The 22,510-nt window shown below is 33.8% G+C and overlaps 1 protein-coding gene across 5 annotated transcripts in view; it reads right to left on the bottom strand.

Moving 5' to 3' along the window:
* The window catches only part of CRMP (Collapsin Response Mediator Protein), a 27,883-nt gene extending 5,401 nt beyond the window's left edge, over positions 1–22,482 (bottom strand). Inside the window, exons 1-10 of one of the 5 annotated variants that reach the window (XM_018448152.1) lie at positions 22,031–22,482; positions 11,780–11,874; positions 10,953–11,265; positions 9,314–9,493; positions 8,802–8,915; positions 5,895–6,127; positions 4,893–5,229; positions 4,503–4,658; positions 3,908–4,175; positions 3,647–3,722 (exon numbers count right to left, since the gene is read on the bottom strand). In XM_018448152.1, the coding sequence (XP_018303654.1) occupies positions 3,647–3,722; positions 3,908–4,175; positions 4,503–4,658; positions 4,893–5,229; positions 5,895–6,127; positions 8,802–8,915; positions 9,314–9,493; positions 10,953–11,265; positions 11,780–11,874; positions 22,031–22,069 (1,811 nt within the window). In that variant the 5' untranslated portion in view covers positions 22,070–22,482. Of the gene's footprint in view, positions 1–3,241; positions 3,723–3,907; positions 4,176–4,502; positions 4,659–4,892; positions 5,230–5,894; positions 6,128–7,919; positions 8,153–8,801; positions 8,916–9,313; positions 9,494–10,952; positions 11,266–11,779; positions 11,875–22,030 lie in introns of those variants that run through there. The other 4 variants (XM_018448151.1, XM_018448155.1, XM_018448153.1 and 1 more) reach the window with 4 other exon arrangements.
* Between the last annotated feature and the right edge of the window lie 28 nt (positions 22,483–22,510).

The raw sequence follows: 22,510 nt of genomic DNA on the forward strand, positions 1-22,510 counted from the left end.
TCACTGTAGATATCCAACAGTGATAACATAAAAATCTTCGACATTGGTATAAATATCAACAGCATTACATGCAAAGTATAACTCTCTGTGAAGTTTAATTGATAACAACACGTTAAAATATTTCAGTACTATATAAGATACTTTATGAATTAATTGTCTTATAACTCGCTATCTTCATTGTGCTCGTAATGCTCGAAATGATATTAAATAGATTTTTCTTTTAATATGCAAATCTTTTTCAAAGTATTCAGTTTCTCTCAAAATAATTCTAAATAGTTTCATAAAATTGACACAATGGAATTTTTAAGACACAAAAAACTTTGCGTAAAAAGTATTTTGTGTCAATTGTACAACTTCTAAAGAAGTTACATGAATATAATTCGTTACTGTTTCAAATAAGCACACGTCACACATCTTGATTATCATTAATGTAGTATAGAGATACCTAGAAATGTCTGCAGAATTTTGATAGAAAATTTATTAGAAAATTTTTGATTTCTAATGTTGCTTTGGTCTTTCATACTTTGACTTACATAAGCTCTAGTCGTAAAGACTAACAGTTCTTTTACACATGAATGATTACACATTTAACTTGTTATGCGATGATGACGATTATGTGATTACAATTTATTATTTTCGTCATTATTTCCTTATTATTATTATTATTATATATGTATATCAAAGAAAATTCAGTAGTACTATGATATTTTAAAATGTTCGAAGTGTCAACGTGTCGTGGATAAAGCAGTTAAAGTGATAGAGAAAAATAATGTTCAATATTTTAGATATAAAAGCAGGTAAATTTCATGATATATAGGTTCCTATAAATCGGAATGTTGGATAATTTGGATTACGTGAAATGATTAATAACATGTAATGAAAACGTATCTGTGAATGTGTTTCTTAAATTAAGAAAAGTTTTTACATTTAGCAGCGATGCACTCGTATAACATGATTTCCTATTTTGCTCTTATCGTAAAAATCTTACAGTGATGATATGAGCGAACAAAAATTTGTGCGTCTTTTTTCACATCGTGCGTTCGCGCGGACGTAGTGAAAGCGGAGAATCGGTATTAGCATTGCTGTAAATTTCTGCCGACAGGATTTACATATACCTACATGTTAAACACGGAAATTCTTAATTTATTGATAATCGATATTTTCATTATTTACCAAAGTATAAATCATTTATACGACCTAAAATTACTTTCCTTTGGTGTATTGCCTCTAGAATCTTACAGCCAGTATAAATTGATCGAAAACATAATTGTAAAAAGGTGATTAATATAAATAACAAGATTCCTTTGGCTTACACGCTTATGTTGACAACTTATAACACATTGTGTTGCTTATAATGCATAACGAATGATGAATATTAACTGGTCGCAATCAATTTAGAATGCAACTTTGTTCAATCTCAACATTTTTAGTAAACCTCCGACAAAACATATAAACTTCTATACAGTAGTTACATAACAGTGATTCTTTTTAAATTAATTTTAACTAAAACTGCATTTTTATATATATATTTAATAATCTAATTAAATGTGTTTACTGAAGTATTTTCTTATTTCGTAATGTAAAGTAATATTAATGTTTGTGCTTTGTTAACGAAAATAAACGAGACAAATAAAATAAATCGAAATAAATACATATATGTATATTTCTTAATTGCAATATGTAAAATATCTCATGTTCAACTTATATATAGCTTTGAATGTGTTGATGGAAAGCCTTTAATCTTGACTTAGCAACATTTTGTATATACGCAACAGACATCAATTGCCGTTAAAATTAAATTTCAAGTAGAGTTCCATGGCTTTTCGATTAATACACAAACACACATACGAAGGTTAATCCAAAAGTAAGTTTCTATTTTAGGAAAAATAGAAAAACAAAGCTTAAAAATCGGAAAAAATTTTTTTTTAACTTATACTTTATTTTTAAAAATCTACATTTTTTTAATGCATTTGTTGTATCATAAAAAAAGATCTTTCACACCTTGTATCACGGCGTGTTCACTTTTCGCGAGTCGTCTACGATCAATCAAAAAATGAGTTTCTCTATTTTTTTTCACGTAAGAAACGATTCTGGGATGCGTTCGGAAATGTTATCCTCGAGTGCCTCCGTATATCGTTTTATGATTTATTTTTGTTCGTCCAATGTTAAACAAGTATAAGATGATACACGGAGATATTCGGATAAGATTTCCGAACGCAGTTTTGAATGGGTTCTTAGAAACGCCTTCCAAACTCTTCGGATCTTGCTACATAAGCGACTTCCATCTCTTCCCCAAATTGAAACTCTAAGCGGTTATCAGCGATTTAATAATAACGAGGAAGTTAAGACTGTTAATAGATGGCTCATGAAAATGGGTACGCCGTACAAACAAGGCGTGGGAAAACCTTTTTCACGATACAATAAATGTAGAATAGAAATAGAAAAAATTGTGAATTTATAGAAAAATGACCAAAGTATAATGAGTTAAAATAAATTTTTTTAGATTTTTAAATTTTTGTCTTTCTTTTACATAAAATAAAGACTTACTTTCTAACTAATCCTCGTATAATTATACCACAAGGTGCAACTAGTCCATATAAATATATTTGTATAATACTACTTCACGTCATAAATAAATAAAATTTTTTATCAATGGCTCAATGTAAGTGCTGTAACTTAATAAAAATACTACGTCTTTCTATGTTTCTTCGTAAATTCGCTTTATCATGGACAATAAACGAGCAACTGTCTTATTAATAATGTGATATTTGTAGCTAATATCACATTAGCACATTACATATCACACCTGATTATATAGGGTAAGAATCATCTTAATCACATTATAATTTTTCCTTTGAAATTAAAGAAATCATAATACAATATAAGAAAAGAAACAAATTATTTTATCTTGTACCAAAGTTAATAATAGGTAACAAAGGGTTTTTTCTAAGTTTGATCTTAGAATCTTCAGAGATTGTTCATAACAATCATAATTGTCGTATGAAAATCGTATGGAAATAAATTTTACAAAATACATTATAAGCGTACATATCCATAAAATAATTAACTTTTTTCTAAATTATCAAAGTCTTTGTTTCAAAGACATTTCGTCCAATATATCATTGATCTATGACATAAATCATACGATATACGTATACTTTTATGTATGTAACAATAAATAAATCTTGAAGTAAAAACAACGAAAGTGATATTAAAGAAAATCTATTAACACAACGTTGTCAAAAATCAAAGAAAATAATTTTTAAATGTAGAAATCGGAAAATGGACCATGAATAATGATTCAAGCAAGCCAATGCAGCGATGAAGCGATAATGAAGCGAAAGTAGAACGATTAATATGAATATATGAACGTACAACCTATTGGCCAGTGGCTTCCGTATCCTCCTTCGATGGAACAGACCTTGATCGATAGGAATACAATGTAAAAATGATTTTGTGTGACATTAATGAGTAGCAAACCTAAAAGCGGATTGATACTTTGAAACGAAAATGTGTATGTTGGTATTATGACGGATAAAAGGAGTATGAGACCAAGGAAAGAATAGAAGTGAAATCCCATTCATATTTTCGCATTAAGTGATCCTTATACGTAAAGCTTGATACTCTTTCTTTTTGTAAAAATTACCAAAAACCTCCCGCACTGCGCCCGCCCGGTGGATTATTTACGCGAATGCATGCCCTTCGTGCTTCTTCGACATCCTCTGTAAAAAAAACGCGCTTATATTCCTAATATGAAGAATGAAACAAACGAAATAAAATAAATCCCACTTGATTTACGATAGTTCAAAGTCCGACAATTTAAGGTTATTCTTTATTAGTATGATACCACCAGAAAATATATGTCACGTGTCTAAAGATTAAAAAAATATTTTATAATAAGACTCACCGCTGATAGAGAAAGTAGAATCTTGTAGGTTTCTTTGCCCTTCGAGTCTCGGACCCTTCGTGGATGGTGTCACCACGGCGGATTCCGGCAAAGTAGGTACACAAGTGACAGATTGCAATTTTATCTTTGGACTGTCGTGAATTGAACCATTCTGATTGACTCGTGCCGCTGCCGCAGCTGCCGCTTGTTCCTTAGCCTTTGCAATTGCGGCGTCTTCTTCGGCATGTCTCTTTGCCTCTGCTTCGGTTCGTGCGACTCCACGTGGTTTCTGCGCAGTTACAATATAATTTCTAATATTTCAGTAATAAAATTTTGATTAATATTTAATTTTATTCTAACTTATTCGAGTTTTAAATTAATTAAAATTTAATAAAAATATATTGTCATATCTACTTTAACATTATACGCATTATTTAAAAATAACACATCAAGGTTGCGTTCCAATATTCACTGCCAGTTTTACCGAAAATTTATGAGATACGTTACATGCACCATAGATGTTGTAGCACTGGCAGTGAATATTGGAATGCAATCTAAAGTAAAAAGTAATGGCAGAAAGAGAAGTAAAAAGAAAGGAAAAAAAGAATCGTTATACCTTTTCTTTGTCATTTATCATGTCGTACACATAGGTTCCGAATGGATCCGCGTTTATGTACTTTCCGAAGCCATGAACAGCTTTGAGCTCGCACTCGTCCACGCATACGCGTCCATTGACAATCACATATTCAGGTACCCCAGTTACTTCCATACCCTATATTAATAATATTAATTAAATAATTAAATTACTATCACTGATATACTTTTTATTATAATTATTGTAATTAACAATAATTCAATAATCTATGTCTTTCTGAAAGAATTATCGTCGTTGAGAATATGATAGATCGCAATCTCACATATTTTGCGATGAAAACAATCTACATACAATGCATGCATATCGGACAATATTATAACTATCGAAAGTGGATGACTCAATCAAACTTGCCTCGAAGATGTTGAAGTCAACAGCCTGGACATGGGTCTGAGCGGAAATGGTACGTTTCCTGTTGGGATCCCAGACGACAATGTCGGCGTCTGAGCCGACGGTTATAACACCCTTTCGAGGATACAGATTGAAAATTTTGGCAGCATTTGTGCTGGTAACTGCAACAAATCGCATAGGGTCCATTATACCAGCGTGCACACCCTTCTCCCAGAGCACTGCCATCCTATCCTCCACACCATTCACGCCGTTAGGAATCTTCGTAAAATCGTCTTTGCCCAGAGCCTTCTGCTCGGCATTGAACGTACAATTATCGCTGCCGGTAGTTTGAAGATTATCTCTGAAAAAGTTGTATTAGTGCATGCGTCTGAAGATTTCGTACTCTCGGGAAAAAAATCAAACCATCAATTAAGTACCTTGACATCGAGTAAAGGCTAAAGTAATCAAAATTAATAATACGAAATTAAATAATAGTAAACGTCAAATGATTAAAAGTTGAGGGATGATACTCATTTAATAGTAATCGTTAAACTAGCAGTTTTTCCCCTATTCATTTAATCGACATTAATGCGCTTCACTATGCAGGCAACTTCCTACGTCGTAGCTATTAATATCCAGACCAAGAGTTACGCTTATGTCATTCTTGTAATTTTGTTATTATAATTTATTGCCATGAAGTGAACGTTTGAGTGAAATAATACGGGGTAATAATCCAACACAATTCTTAAATCCGAAAAAAAAAGAGAATTAAAAAAAAAAGATTAATAAACTGCATAAGAGTATAAAGAGAATGAAAAAATTATATATAATAATATTCATGATATGCCAAAATCATAGTCTTCTCATTTTCCCTTTTTTCGTTTAATTGGAAACAAATATCTCTTAATCAAAAAGTTAAAATATTTATAGTTTTTAATATAAAAAAATTCAATTAAACGCGCGATGCGAGAAGGAACAACCCAGTTATTATAAAGACATCAGGGATTCTTTATACAATCTACTTACTGGGCCAGGTGTTCAGTTAGATAGGCAGGTGTCGTTGGGTCAGGCCGCAACGGTGGGTTAGTAATAAAACGCCTTGCTCTTTCCACGTCTTTGCCATATTGCTCGCTACCATCGATACCGATGGTGCTTGCCAAGGTTTCCCCGAAAACGATGATACCGTCCGATCGCTTCGCCGACACAACGTCGGCAGCCGACTTGCTTGAAATCGCCGTTATGTATAATGGACTATTCACCTAAACGCGATATTTTTATTCTCTCATTGAGCTGCTATATTCTTTCTATCGTTCTGTTTACTATTAATAAAAAAACAACTTATAACAGAAAAAATTTATACCGAAATTCGATAAAAATTTCAAAATGCTTCAATACTAAAATTATCGCTATTATCTTTTATTAAGAGACACGGTAGTGTCTCGCGCTAAGCTGTACTAAATTGCCTTGTATTCTATATATGAGACGTTCCATGTCAACGGACAAGTGTCTGGGCAAAATTTGTGAAGGCGAAATAAGACGTTCGATGGCTTAAAATTTTCGTTTTTATATGTGGTTTAAGGAAAAACGTGACGTTTTTTAAAATTCAAAGCGGTTGCTCCAATATTTTATTCATTTAGAATGAATAAAAAACTTATAAAAATTATTGAAAACGTTTATTTCATTAATCAGGTAGTCCAAAATTCATTTGATTTTCGTGAAAATCGATATTTGGGAGTTTTTCGAATCATTCATGAACAATCCGTAGTTCAAAAACGCTTTTTTTCTTAAACTATATGTAAAAATGAAAATTTTAAGCCCTCGAATGTCTTATTTTGACTTTACAATTTTTCCCAGACACTTGTCTCCGTTGACGTGAAACGTCCCATATAAATATTAGCTTTTATGGAATAATTATACTAAAGGAATAATGTACTAAAGAAATTATATGAAATATATAACATTAGCGTATAAAATTAGATTATATAGTGTTTTTAATTCTAAACGTATTTTTAATTCTACGCATTTTATAATAAGTATATGTCAAATTCTACACAAATCAAAAAGCTATCAAACAAAATCTTTTTCAGCCGTGCTCGATTTACATCTAACAATTTAAAAAAGCTTCAAATAAAACGTATTTTTATATCAACTTCTATATAACATTTTATATATTTTTACATGCGCAATACGTAATGCTAAAAGTAATAAAAATAACCATAAGAGAGAAATATTTGTAACAGGAAAATGAATAAAAAGAGAAAAAGGACAAATAAAGATAACGACAGTTACTTTCAATATGCATGCGAGTAAATTTCGACGGTACTGTCAAATATAAATTTCAGTGTGCGAACGGACGGCATAATTGTGCAATTTGCGCGTATGTCACGCAAGCGTCTAGCTGGATTACATAGAAACTTGAATTACTATTGCTGCAATTGCAACCTATTTCCGCTAATCAGCGGAATAGAAAGTGTATGGAGGGCACGAAACAAGACTCGGCACTTTGGTACTCGGTAATCGATACCTTGGGTCGTATATTATACATACAGTACATGCAACATTACTTGAGAAACACAATTCGAGATCAATAGAGTAAAAGATACCTAACGGCAAGAAACATCGAGTTTTTCAAGATTTTCAACACTCTCTACAAATCTAACTTTTCTTTCGATGGGTACGCTTACTTATTTAGGAAAAGACCAGTCGTGCGTTATTCCCTTTAAGTAAAAAGGAAAATACGTTGATATACTATTGCATCGATCTCAAAAGAAAGTGTTTTCCGACATTTTACAGACAAGATACTATACTTGGCAAGTACGATTTATTTAGGAATGTCTGCAATTAGATCTATGTTTAAATGTTGCTGCTAACAACCAGCAATTTGTATTAACTCAACCTAGCTTTGGCCAGTAATATATAATACATATCCGATTTGCTAATCCTCAAAGTATCAAGTATCTATAATTTCGTACATAGATGATTTCATAAATTTACGTTCTAGCCCGCTTCGATGTCAAAGTCGTCCTAAATTTATCGTTGGCTTTGACTCACTTAGCTAACATGTTCACAAGTACTCGTGGCGTATCCGTATCCAGTCTGAGTGGTGGACTTATAACGTGGCCGGCGGCATGTCTCCAGCACTTGTGTAAGTAGTTGGTACCATCCGTGCCGATTGCAGCTGCCAAGGTTTCGCCAAAGACACAAACGCCACGCTTACGCGCGGCCTCCACTTGTTCGGCGGCACTACGGCTCATCACATGCACTATGTACAGCGGACAATTGACCTAAGCATGCGGAATTTTTATACTAATACGGCATGAGGTGCGACAGTAATTCTTAAACATACATTTTTTCAGTTGCCTGAGAAAGAGAGAGAGAGAGAGAGAGAGTAAAAAATTAATTTTTTTAAAGCAATATATATCTTTTTTAAGTATATGTAAAGATGGAATTTAAAAACTATAAAATTAAAAAATATAAATATAATTAAAGAGTTAAAATATTTAAGAAGATATAAGGAAAGAAGAAAGGAAGATGATAAAGTGTAGGTTTAGAGAGGAAAAATAAAATGAAATAGATAAGCAATAAAGCAATTTTAAGCACTATTATCACATTTTATGTCGTGATGCAGATATTTCTTGATCTCAGTACGACTCGAAAATTTCGTACATCAGGCACATGCTATGAAAAGTAGCGTCCTGATTTCTAATCTACTAAATTGATGATCGTTCATGAACTAAATATTGCTACGGGTAGCGTGCCAAGTACATCTATATAAAACTTTAAAAGTGGCGAAATAAAAAAAATCTTGCGTGTTTGGGACAAAGTAAGATATACATATATATCAAAACAGATAACAATGAACGAATATACGAAACTCTAACTAAAAGATATCAATGTTTTAGCAATGATATCATAGCGAAGCGTTCAGTTTACCTGATTCGCGATAACGCATGCTCTATTCACAGCCTCCGCTTCGACCTCTTCAGGGCGTGACATTTCGTGGCCTTCTGGGCCAGTTACTCCTGCGGCTAGTAATTTCTTCGCATTCTGGAACAAGTTTATAATGATGGAAGAGAACTCGTATGTTGTATTTCACATTAAAATCCTGTTTGAAACAACGTGGATATACGTTGAACCTGCATTACTCACATAACTTTCAAGTCACATAGCAGTTTTATTAGCTTAGCTTTCTTTTTATGTTACTTTGTTCGTCGACCGTAGTATATATACGAAAGATATTAAAAGCTCAGAAGTTATTATATATAAATATACTATTTTCATATTTTATGCTTTCAGAAATATGTCTATATTGAAACATGCGAAATCTCGTAATCTCGAGAGGATTATTAACCAGAATTAATAATCAGAAGTATCGTGAAGCGAATTGATCTCAGGTAGTGTGTGCATTAGCGTACGTTATCATCATTTTGTACATATGTATATACCTCCGCGATAAGGTCGCCGTTCTCCGCATGCACCATTGCAATAGCGCCGATCTCCTTGCATGTCTTGAAAGTCTCGATCAGCTCCGGATCTCTGAGCATAAATATATCGTGGTACGCCATAAACATTTTGAAGCTACCGACGCCGTGCTCTTTCACCAGAGTCGCCATGTCCTCTTTGACCTGCAGACAGATGAGGCAATGAATATCGATGAATAATGAATTGCGAACGTGGCTTCCTTTCGATTGTATGATGGACAGCAGCAAATAAGGAGGCTCGATGGCAAATCGCTCTCGTCTATCGTGCCCTCAGGCAGCATGTGCGGTTTTCTCATCCGCCGTCACTCGGTATTCCAACCGCGTGATCGGCAATCGTAGATCGTAGTTATAAGCCGGTTACGAGAACTGCACAACCAATTTACAGAACGAGTTTGTTAGTTTTCCTACATTTGGAATCGCTCTGATCCAATCTCTATCGAATGTCGATAATCAAAGCTGTGAATTTTTAAAGACTTGAACCATCCTAAGACATGAAGCCACGAAAAATTGAGTTTAACTGAATTCTCTCTCCGCTTCGCCATATTATGGATAAGAATATAATTTGAACAAGAAAATGAATAGTTAAATCTTAATTAATCATCGATATAGTAGTAATCAGATTACTACTAATATCAGACAGTGTTAACATCTGATGAATTCGTTTAAAACTTTTAAATTGAATTACGACTACCTCAATGACCAGGAACTACAAAAGATAGAATTGTATTAATTTTATGTAATTCGTGTATCGTAACTTGCATCGGAATTAGATAAATTGTCATTACGGCAATTGACGTCTAATTAACATAATCAACGTGTAAATCTATAATAGATCCCAGTAAACGAGAATGGATTGAAATGGATTGAAATGGATTCAGATTTTCAGAAATATGGATTCACGAATGTTAAAATGAATACTTTTCAATCCTGAATGCATTTTTATTCATTTATAGGAATTGCACGGAGCATATCTTTCAATCTAAAAATAATATCAGCTTTTTCTGTGCATTGTGAATACCGTTCAATTCAAAATTTTGAATAGGAAATGCAATTTTTCAATCCAATAGTATCCAATTGAATCTAATTGAATCCAATTGAATCCAATTAGATCCAAAAAAAGTCTTCACTATTTAAAACGCGCATTCAGATAGAAAAAAATTCAATACATTTTAATCCATTCTCGTTTACTGGGATAAACGTCATAAAGTGTTGTATTTTGAAATATCGACTTTAAAATATCATAATTTTAAATATGATTAACAGAAGCGAAGAAAGATGTCAAACCTAAATAAATTTTCTTTCTTAGGAAGATTTCGTGTTAAATATTGAAATTATCTCGTTCCGGATAACTTAAAAGACAGAAGAGGTAGTACACATGGTGCGATGACCTGGCTTAAACATTATGTTGCACTTATAGCATAAACGCTTGATTGACGCATCATATCATAAAAGCAGTAGTAGTAGTCGATAGCTAGGAAAACTGATCAAATTAGAAGCAGATACTTGTGACATGTTCTAATAAACTTGATTGAATTGCAATATATCTGTTGTAAGATATAATATGTAATAAATATAAGGTCATAAAATGTTTTAATCAATTCACCTTCGGATTCCAAGATGTGACGGCGATGTGCAACGCATAATCGCAGCATACTTTTTGGTCCGCCGATTGCCTGTATCTCTCGTAAGCCTCCACGAGGCTCTCGTCTTTTCGCGGCACCACAAAATCGATAATCATCGTGGTACCGCCAGCGACTGCGGCTTTTGTGCCCTGATAAAAGTCATCTACCGTTTTGGTATTCATAAACTCAAACTCGAAATGTGTATGTGGATCTATGCCACCGGGCATTACATATTTTCCACGAGCATCGATGGTTCTCGTGCCACCCGGGATAATGAGATTACGTCCCATTTGTCTGCGAACAAAAATGAAAATTTTTCTCAAATAATTTCCTTCGTCCTTCGCAATCAATTCAAGAGACTTTTTGATAAATTGTGGTTCAATTAGTTAAATCAATCTCAGTTGACATTGGCCAGTTGATTTGGACAGTTTCTACCGATTATCTAACGGTTACGATCAGTCACGTTCGTTTGATGAATCACAGTGAACGCGTAAGCGTGTTATCTGTCGCCACACACCTCATTTAGTTCCAAGGGATAAAATTACCGCGAATGTATCACATTTAGTTTGTATAAAGTAGCGGTTAGACAAGTAAGCTAAACATATTGTAAAATTACCGGCATACTACTAGTTAAAATACACAAATCTCGCTATTTTTGAGAGCCGTCAGAATTTGAGCTTTTTGAGAGTAATTTGCTCTAATAAGTCTACTAGTGATTTCTGCACACGATGCGTTATATGTATAAACGTGGAATACAAATCAATGTCACGCATATCGTATAATTAAAATGCATTTCGCATTTGCATACCTGATGATGCCATCCTCGATGTAAACATCGCTGTCGATTATTCCATCGTCGTTCACAACCTTGCCATTTTTAATTAACAATCTGTTCTGCGCGCTCTAGAACAAAATAATATTTGCGTTAGTTTAACGAGAGTTTATAGTTTTAAAAAAAATATTGCTTCTACTAATGATTGATGGGATTTAATGGATTCAGCAGACCTCTTCTACTATCGACCATGACTTGTTTGACTGTCCTTGGTATAACGCAACTTGATAGTACGCAACGTGCATGGACTTCAACATCCGGCATACGCAATTAATGTATATACGTGCGCATCGCCGTGTACTACGGTATTATCAATCAGCGATGTATAAGAGAGAGAGTGCCCGTTCACGCACTTCCGCCAATGTACGCGATACGGATTTAGAGCATGTACACGATGTGCATGATCCGATAAGCGAATAATTATCCCATGTTTTTTTTTAAAGGATATACACAAAATACATTTCTGTTTATTTCTGCAGCGAAATGCAAATGAATTAGCGTTTAAAAAATTTTATTAGTGTATAACACTTATTAACGTCGTAAAATACTGAAATACTAAATATATTAGAAGTCTAATTAGAAATTGATAAGTTTGTAATTATTTCATTTCTTACATATATCAATGATAGATATAGATAGGTATAAAACTGATCCAAAAGATTTAACGATGTCAAAAATCTCAATGACCAATTAACGAAATCAAAAAGTATAATATAACGCAGTTATCAGTTGCAATTATCTTTTGTTTTATTATTGACGTAACATTGCATTCCGTATACGATCTTTATCTTTGGAGGAATAAATTGCGGAGAGACAGAGAGAGAGAGAGAGAGAGAGAGAGAGAGAGAGCCGGCATTAGAATATGCACCATCGATGCACCACAGCTAGGTTGCATCGGTGCATGGACGAACATCCCTTTAAAGGGCTGTTGTGTTTTTCGCTCTCGTGCGTGCGGAGAGAATATAAAGGCCCAGCCCCTGGAAAAGGGGACTGACGATGAGGACGACAGGGCGTCCATCGGTGTTAGAGAGAACAATTCCCGCTATCCACACCAGCATAGTCTAGACTTGCGCTCCATGGTCCAACCAGTCACGTTGATAACGAGTTCTTCCGGGCGAACTCTACAAGACCCCTTCGATCTTGAGCGAATTTTAGCCGCCCTTCGATGCTTCTGTGTCACCGATCCTAATCAGTTCCGTATTGTTTCGCGCCAGAAAGCAATTCGATATACAGATAGCTCAAATACTATTTTACAATCTGTCTAAAGAGATTTTCATGACACATAACTGTGAAATATTACAAATAAACATTTACATTAGTACGAGTTCCGTATACAACCAAGGCCATTGACTTGTGAATGATTTCTCAAACAATCTGACACTGATAATTACACTTTTTGATAGATATAGGATTTGTTGCATCAATTGAAAACGTTCAACAGAATCGATGCAACAATGCATCTCGATTGAATATGTAAAATTAAATGTAAAACAGACGTGTAGGAGATGAGTAGAGAAACGCGGATGCTTGACCTTCGAATTTTCTGTGCTGAGAGACCATCGGCACATGTATTTTACGAAGGCGGAGACCTTGTCATCTTCAGAGTGTAGTATTAGCAGCAGCCGAGAACATATGTGTTTCATGTGTTAGAATTAGAAATCAGCGCGCGAGTATTTTCGGCGAGCACGCTCTTTAGATACGTGTACGACATCGTGTGTGATTTTTTAAGTGAAATCTTTGCGGGAGTGCTTTGAGAGCAATGAAATGAAGTATCAGTCACTGATTTATAACTCTCTCAAAATTCTCAAATCGATAAATTATGCAAAACATATTTGGTTTTATTGTTGATCTCTTCTTCTCTCTCTTTCTCTGTCTTTGTCGAATTATTAATTATATAAGTAGATAACATTAATAATAAATGTATTTATTGCAAACTTTAATCAAAAGAATAAACCTTTTTACATTCATTTCGTCTGATACAATTTGATTAAACACATGTCGCATAATTTTAAAATTAATAAATTACATTAAATTGTTTATATATATATATATTATATATTTTAGCATAAAGGAACTAGTTCTAAACAGTTGGAATAAACTTTTATAATTTCGTATAAAAAGATACCAAATGTACGATAAAATAGACAACTAATATAATTAGATATAATTAATCTTTCAACTTAATATACGGTACAGATTTTTTTCATAAAAATACTTTGTGTACAATATATAAAATTACTGTTTATATTATTATATAATATATAAAGCAATATTCACGCTGTAAAAGCGACACTAATACGTCGCAAAATGCGGGTTGCGTCAAGCCAGACCAGGGGCCCTGGTTAAAATCAATAGTCTCCGACACTTCCTGCCTATACGTCTCAAATTCGCCGGCACGAATCGACACGGTTGTAACTTGTAAGTAAAAATCCCTTATCGTGAATATCTTCTTACGATTAGACCGTGAGCGGCAATTTGGCGTGTCAGAACTTGCTATTCTCTCTCTCTCTCTCTCTCTTCATCTCTCAAGGTCTCTCACAAAGTATGAGAATAGGATTCCTCTTTTAGACTTTCGGTGCTAGGCGCGAGAATGCAGATAGATCGATCTCTCAACAAATCTCTGTTATTTCGTTGCAATATATTTATGCGACATGTTGTTTCCTTTACCAATGAGGAAGAAGCCAACAGGAGCTATTTTTAGAAACTGTAACTTGCATCTAATTTACGCTACTCATTTAATTTAACTGAAAATATAATGCCTGACGCGCGCCTGGACTTTTCATGTACAAAAGATGCTTATTTAGATCGCAAAAAATTATAATTAAAAGCTCTACATAATGAGAAAAAGAAAATTTACGGAGGTATCTTTTATCTTTATAAGAAATGAAAGATGCTCTCTAAACCAGTAATTTTAAACAACCGCGATGCACTAAACAAACAGTGCGAGACACACGCGGCGGCCAATTATAAGGAACATATAAGTACAATCATACTCAAATTTCACAAAAAATTATGAATAGCATAATAATAATAATATTGCAATAGAAATTAATTTAATTCGCGAGATTACTACAGTGGTTTAATTGCGTTTATATAGTCTGGAAATTTTTCGGCGCACAGTTTGTTAGACTACAAGTGTGGTATATATGTCAAGTACATATACAGCATATTTAGTGATTCAAGATTGAATTATTTAAGCATTTCAAGATCTAGCTTCGACCGATATAGAGTTCTAGTTTATCGATTGTGTTCTCACATGTACGGTCTAAAAATGATATTATTATTATAATAATAATATTGTACATTAAAGTGCTTCTCAAGAAAAGTGGTCTGGTTTGTAAATCGTTATTAATTTTTTCCAAGGGCACACGGTACTTAACAAATATGTAGACACGCAAATTAATCTGCGCTTGGGAAAGACTCAATAGTTACGCAAGACAAACTGCTTCTTCTTAATTATCGTACGATCGGCGCCTATCGAGTAATTGCGTCATTTTTCTTAATGAGAGATACCGTACGCGGATGCACATGCGTGCATCTAATTCATGACTGCGCATGAAGCCTACGAGAGAGCTCTCTTTGAGACGACATTGTTGCCCTTGGACCGTATCCCACGATCGCGTTTTACCACATAAAACGATCGCGCGAAGATGCACAGCACACGCGTACAAAACTGGCATTGAATTACTTGAATCCTACGCAAAATATTATCCAACATTTCCCACATCTCACTTTAATGACAAACTATAATAATCAACTTTATTTGTATCCTACTATATGTAGGTATACGCTGATTGTTTCTAGAGTCCGACCGAAATTTCGGCTTCGGTCAGTTTCGGTAAAAAATTAGAGTTTTGATTTGATTTCGGTTTCGGCCGAAATTAAAAGAAAACTTCGATCGGTAGGTTAAAATGTCGGAGGTTAAAATGTGGTTTCAGTCAGACTCTAATTATTTCTTAACTGACATTAAAAAGATTGCAATCGTTAATATATATTTTGGTCTTGTTTTAATACATCTATTAACACATCATATATGTATATTCTATAGATTTTACGCAAACGAGAGAGATCGCGAATGATCGCGAACGACCTGCCTGTTTATTCTACATTCGTAAATATGACATGCACAGGAAATGATTGAACATAAGTCACACCTGGCTTCCTCTATCACGGCGTGTACGTTTGAGAATTGGTGTCGGCAATGCGCATTTCGATTGACCGACTTAGCGGCCTAGTTGCAAATTGAATTTTGCATAGTGCATCGTCGGGAAAACGCAATGACGAACGGTAAGAAGGGATTTTTCGTGAGATTGCTTCGACCAACAATAGCTAAATAAAACTCTAAAACTAGGCAAATGCGAATAGAGCAAAAGGAAGCAGAGCAAGATAAGTAGCTAACAAAAATTGCCGTGAATAATAGTATACTGTGACACGCTTCGAAAGCCATATGTGTCAATTTTTCAATTTAGTCATATGCGACGCGTGTTGCGTCGTCGAAATAATGATAATTTATCACACGTCAATAATTGACTGTGCATGCTATTCTACAAAGCTAATATCACATTTTTAAAATAACATTTTTAATATAAATTTTATTAATTGATAATAATAACATAAATTGTACTAATTAATGGACTTGTAATCTTTTGATAGGAAGTGCCAGAATTCTTCAAATGTTAGAATTTTTCAGAAAACGAATGATCGATTAATAGATCAGAGAATACAGGTTATCCGAGATAACAACGTTTACGTTCGACCAAGATCGATTTGGAATACAATATATTATTGAGTTGTATAAAAATAACAGAACATTAACTTGCGGAAATCAAATAACAACATTAAATGCTTAAATATGAGATGCAACATACTTGTAGCCTGTAAATAGCATAGCAATTTATAAATTCACTATAAATTCTTACAAACGGTAATATTAAATATAATAGATAGTTTACAAGCTATTATATTAATACTATATATTATCTAACTAATTTTACCAATTAAACGATCTAAAAATCTTTCAGTTTACTTTGCCCGACGATTAACTTGGACAGTAACTTGGCAAACTGCCGTTGGTTTCTTATAATGCTCGATTAAAATAATAATAGTTATATTACAACAGAATGAGAGTAGACTATACAGGGTGTTTCAAAATTCGCGCCCGCGAAGTACAAGACGTGATACTTTAATGATTAAAATGGCTATCATGTTATTGACTAATTAGGGGCAATAAAAATAACGTGCTCTCTGTTGAAATAAACACGTAATAAAATATTAACAGTAAGGATCTTATTTTAGACCATGTGTGAACACACTCGATACTAGAAATTAAAAATGCCTGTACCTATGCCTCGGTCTAATGGCTTAGGACGCTCGTCCTACGAAATACAAGAGATCCGAGTTCGACTCCCGGCCGAGGTAATATTTTTCGCAATGAATTTATTTACAGTTTTTCAGCACATTAACATCTTGCTAATATGATTGTGCATAAAAAATTATTAAGAATTGCTTTTCAATTTAATTTAATTCGCGATATTATCTAGTAGTTTAATTGCGTTTATAAGTCTGGAAAATCAATTCGGCGCGTAGTTTGAAGGACTAGAAATATGGTATATACGCAAGTACATATATGTTATATATATAATTCACATTGAATTATTTAAAGCATCGAAGATCTAGCTTCGACCGGTATAGGAATTTTTAATTTCTAGTAATAAAATATTATAACGCAAGGTCCAGCGCACAATGGAAGAAATATTGGAAACAGGAATATACATATATATTAAATATTAGAGAAATGAAGAAATTAGGAATAGAGAGAGAGAGAGATCCTATAACAATGGAGATTTTATTTGTTTAATTTTTATTTCTAATTTTTTAATTTCTTTAATATTTAATATATTTATTCCTGTTATTCCCAATATTTCTTTCATCGTGTGCCTTACACGAATAATACAACCAGATTAATTCCCGTTAATTATACATATATACATTTTCCATGTGACTGTACATCTTTTGCGGGTGTGTCACGTCATCTCTTACGTATCGTCGCAAATCGCGCCTTTGTTTATCCCCATATTATTGTACAACGATCATAAGATCCGTAAAGATAAAAAAGAAGAAAGGCAAACGCGTATTTGCTAATTTGTAATCAACGACATTTTTGTCTCGTCAGGAAGATTCTTCTCATCGCGTTTCTTTCCGTCGAAAAGATCACGAGGGCGCCAGAGATGTCTCCGGTTTATCTTTAGTATTTTTACCCCCGGCAAAAATCGTCATCATCCGAAACAACTCGCGGATTAGCGATTGAACAGCAGCCTACATGTACTATCGATTTTATTCGAAAACCATCAATGTCGCAAAATGTATTTCACGCAAAACAATATTTTGCTGCTCCAGCTAGAATTATAGCTGTTTTTTGTATCTGATAGAAAATTATGTATCATACGCATGGAATTTATAGCACAAATCTAAATTCTATCTCTGTCATTTATATGATTAGACGCAATGCATGTACAATATTGTAGTACTTGCTAGAAATTTATCTATTTTAGTTATTTTTCGTACTTACAATTAGATAATTTTCAGTATAAGTGCAAGAACATTTTTTTATTTCAAGAACATACCGGCAGAGAGCTTTCCCGACATTATCCCCCGACACGTCGGCGAGTCGAGTCGACGAACTATTGATTCGTAGAGCGCCGCGTCGCACCGGCCGGCCCCGCGTCACTTATACTCACCGTTCACCGCCTCTCGCAGTACCGTATGATTTTCCCTGTGCATTTTCCATTATATTCTACTATATCATATTATATTACAAATTTTAGACACATTAAAAGTATTTCTGCTCAAGTTTTTCATTCTCATCAAAATCTACATACATTGTATAGTTGAGGAACGTATCAATGCAAATTTCCAAGTCCCCCCCTTATCCTTTTTCAATGAAATCTTCATTGAATATCTGTAATTATTTGCAGATCCTAATGAAGAAGAAAAACAATCGATATTGCATCGAGATATGATGAATTAGAGGTTTCTCGTAACTTTATTTATCGTAGAAATTATTATAGAAAATTCCAAAGTTCCAATAAGACAATCCAGATTTTTTTAATCTAATAAACAACGTTAAATTAAATGCAGTTAGTGCTTGAGGGATAACATGCTTGAATCTAACGGTATGGCGATTGTTCCGTTTGCAGAATCAGTGAGAAAGAGGATGAGAGAGCTTTCTACTTTCAATAGGTAGTAACTAGTACGTACTAATTAAAGACAAGATGCTAAAATTGGAGTTTAAATTGCATCGGCATCATCGAAATAAAATTAATCACAATGAACAAAATAATCTTTAAATCTTTTCGATAATTCAAATGTAATAAGGTATGTATTATCCGTGTTGTCGAAAAGATCTAGAAATTATTTTTTTATTGGTTAATTCTAATTTTTCTCTTTAACTTTATGTTTAGATTTGTTTTATTTAAGAAATGGACTACGAATCAATATAGGACACCAACCTTGCCACGGGGCGACACTACTTTCATTTGTCATATTGGAGCTGAGATGTTACGATGGTCGCGTTTTTTTTTTTTACGAATGTTCGTCGCATTTTATATTTATTCCGATGCCACATAATAACTATTCAAGCTCGAACTATAGACTTCGACCTAACAATAGACCGTCGATATAGGCGTTACTTAATGACGACGCTTCTTTCTATTTTATTTCTGTTGACTATGACATATAGAAACGCGTATAGTGTAGACTGTAGGTATAGATTCCACAAATGTTGCCCATTTTCTAAATCGGTGCCTCACAATAGTTACGTGTATACAAAAATTGCAGCGTAAGCATTATTTACCGCTTATTTATCTTTCGCGTATCAACGCGAGCATTTCTTATTTCTATGATGACTATATTGTTGTATACATATAATGATATAATATATCCTTTGCAAACATTGTGTAATTCTGTAGACAATTAAAAAAATTCAATGTATCGTTTATGTATCATTAATGTGTATCATTAAATAAAATTTAGACGTCAATATTTTCTTATAGTTCCGTAATTTTCATACACGGCATACTCTTTTGAATATTTTTTAATTCTGACTCTTCATGCAATTTATATACGTACGTATGTGTGTGATAAATGATAAAAGGTAATAAAATCATCGAGTCGCCATAAAACCAACAGGATGAATTAGCTACAGTTCTTCGCTGTCTTAGTAGAGAATAATTTCACGCCTCATAGGATATCTATATGTGAGGCTTGCGATGTTTATATCGATACCGATTGAAGTAACCGATTGTTGACGCGTAAAAGAAGAGCGCACCGAGATGCATTTTCTTCCAAATATAGCAATTGATTGACCTTCATCTGAGAAATTTGATAAATATCCAAAAAAACATAAAATTTTTGATTAATTTAAAAAAAAATCAAAATCAAAATATAAATAAATCAAATAACTTTATCCATATCAGAGAGAATTCGTTAAAAAAAGATAACAATTTATTTTTATGTACATAATGTGATGTACGTATATACCTTAAATCGCATGTCATCATATAATGGTATCGTGTTTGCGTCAAGCATTATAAACATTTTCATTGATTAAAAAATGTCTGATACGATGCACGTCAAAAATAAATGATATATCAAGTAATCAACCAAGTAAAGTCAACGATTTATCATTTATGTAACAAGATATAAAAACACGCATGCACATATATAAAATTCGAAAAATAGAACGAGTAATCTCTAGCAGCCGTGTTAGTCCGATTAAATGCACATTATGTCATATGCAAACGATAACCTCAATAAGATAAACGGTATCGCTAAGAGTTCTCATGCGATCGGGAGCACGATTAAATCGTGTGTCTCATAAATTTTTGTCAACTATTAACGATAATTATAAAAAATATTAATTATAAAAAATATATCGACACTCTGACGAAAAAATTTCGCTGAAATTAGTCCATGTTTTTGAACATTTCAGCGAAATTGCTGAAAATGAATTTTTCAACTAACATACTGAAAAATCGTTGAAACTGAACTGAAATTACTCTGAAATTTCTCTGAAATTTTTGCTGAAATTTTGCTAGAAATGAAATTAAACTGAAATTTTTCTGAAATGCTCAAATTTTGCCGAAAAGTGTTCCAAAACGTGGAATCATTTCAGCGAAATTTTTCCACCAGGATACCGTTTAAATCTACGAACTATACCGACTATAAATATCGTTGTTGCTTATTAATTAGCAGGTATATTAACGGAGATTTTTAAGTATGAAAAGAATTTCATACTTTAAGTTTCAATACGTATGTACGAACAAATGCCATAATTTTTGTGATATTTTAAAGCAAGCTGCAAACAATTCTAAAAAATAGGAGTTAATTATATATATGTATGTTACGTACATACAAGCTTTGTTTCGAATAAATCGAATGTTTAAGTGTAAGTAGAAAAATTGGTTACGATTAGAAAGCGTTTTACGCAAAAGTGGGTAAAATTGAAAAGTGCAGGCTTTAATTCGAGAAAGCGAAATAAAATTCAGAACTAGATCGAATTAACGATTGTTGTTAGCTCTAATTCTGTTTTAATTTTTAACGTCGTCGTTAAAGCGAGGGACGCACCCTTTAATAATAAATCAATCATGATACAATTCTCAACGTTTATTTTTTTTTTCCAAAAATAGTATTTGTTAAAAAATTTCTCTCTCCACATGGAATATATGACTCTCTCGATGATGAAGACTTTCACGGCACGCATTTAAAATAGATGATACGAAAAAGATTCGCTCGATCGAAAATGAAAATATTTTCTGAAAAATTAACTGTTGATGTCGCTCAACAATTTTTATACGATACGCGAAAACAGGAGAAAATCTTGTCAACGCCCAGCAGCGCGACGACGAGATTTCGGAGCAGAGGGTAGAAGTTGAACCCAATGATCTTTATAGACCTACTCGCGTTGGTTGAAATCTCTCAAAATTTTTGTACTTAAAATGAGATAAATATACATATATATATTTGGACGTTGAAGAGAAAGAAAGCGAAGATATTGTAAAAAGTACAAGTAACGCAGCTAATGCTGAGAATGGAGCTAATTTATCGCAATTTATCAAGTCACCGTGTTCCTCGCTCATCATTGCACATAGATAAAAATAACGATGTTTTTTTCTAACAGCCACGCAGCGGGGAGTTTACAGGTGCTAAAACTGGCTAAAACGCACTCACCTGCAGATGAATGGGTACCTTCTTCACCGGAGTACTCATCTCGCGGGCTCACCTTCCACGGCACTCTCAGGATATTCACTCTTTGATTGTTCTTTGATGCACGAGCCACTTGGCGTAGCGTTTGCAATCTTTTCGAATCGTTCTCCTCGGCTCCTGATTCTTTTCTATGCGGAGAGAAGCGTCGAAGCGAACGGAGGCAGGTGTAGTACCCTGGCGTATCCGCGTACCCCGATACCATACAATACCCGGTTACACGCACAAACTGCGCGCATCGACTAAACCACTAAACGCGATTGACGATCGACGGTTGACGCCAGTTGACGCTAGTTGACGCTGTGCGACGCTGCGAGCAGTGCAAGTCAGCATCACTTTACACCGTTCGCACCATCGGTGTAAAGGGTGGCTACTCCCTCATCTCGGCCAATCGGAGCAATGCGCGGACAAATTTGAAAACACCGCTAAGATTCGCTTTATATGTGG

Source organism: Mycetomoellerius zeteki, unplaced genomic scaffold, assembly GCF_001594055.1.
Source record: "Mycetomoellerius zeteki isolate Tzet28-1 unplaced genomic scaffold, Tzet1.0 scaffold22, whole genome shotgun sequence".
NCBI classification, from domain to species: Eukaryota; Metazoa; Arthropoda; class Insecta; order Hymenoptera; family Formicidae; genus Mycetomoellerius; species Mycetomoellerius zeteki.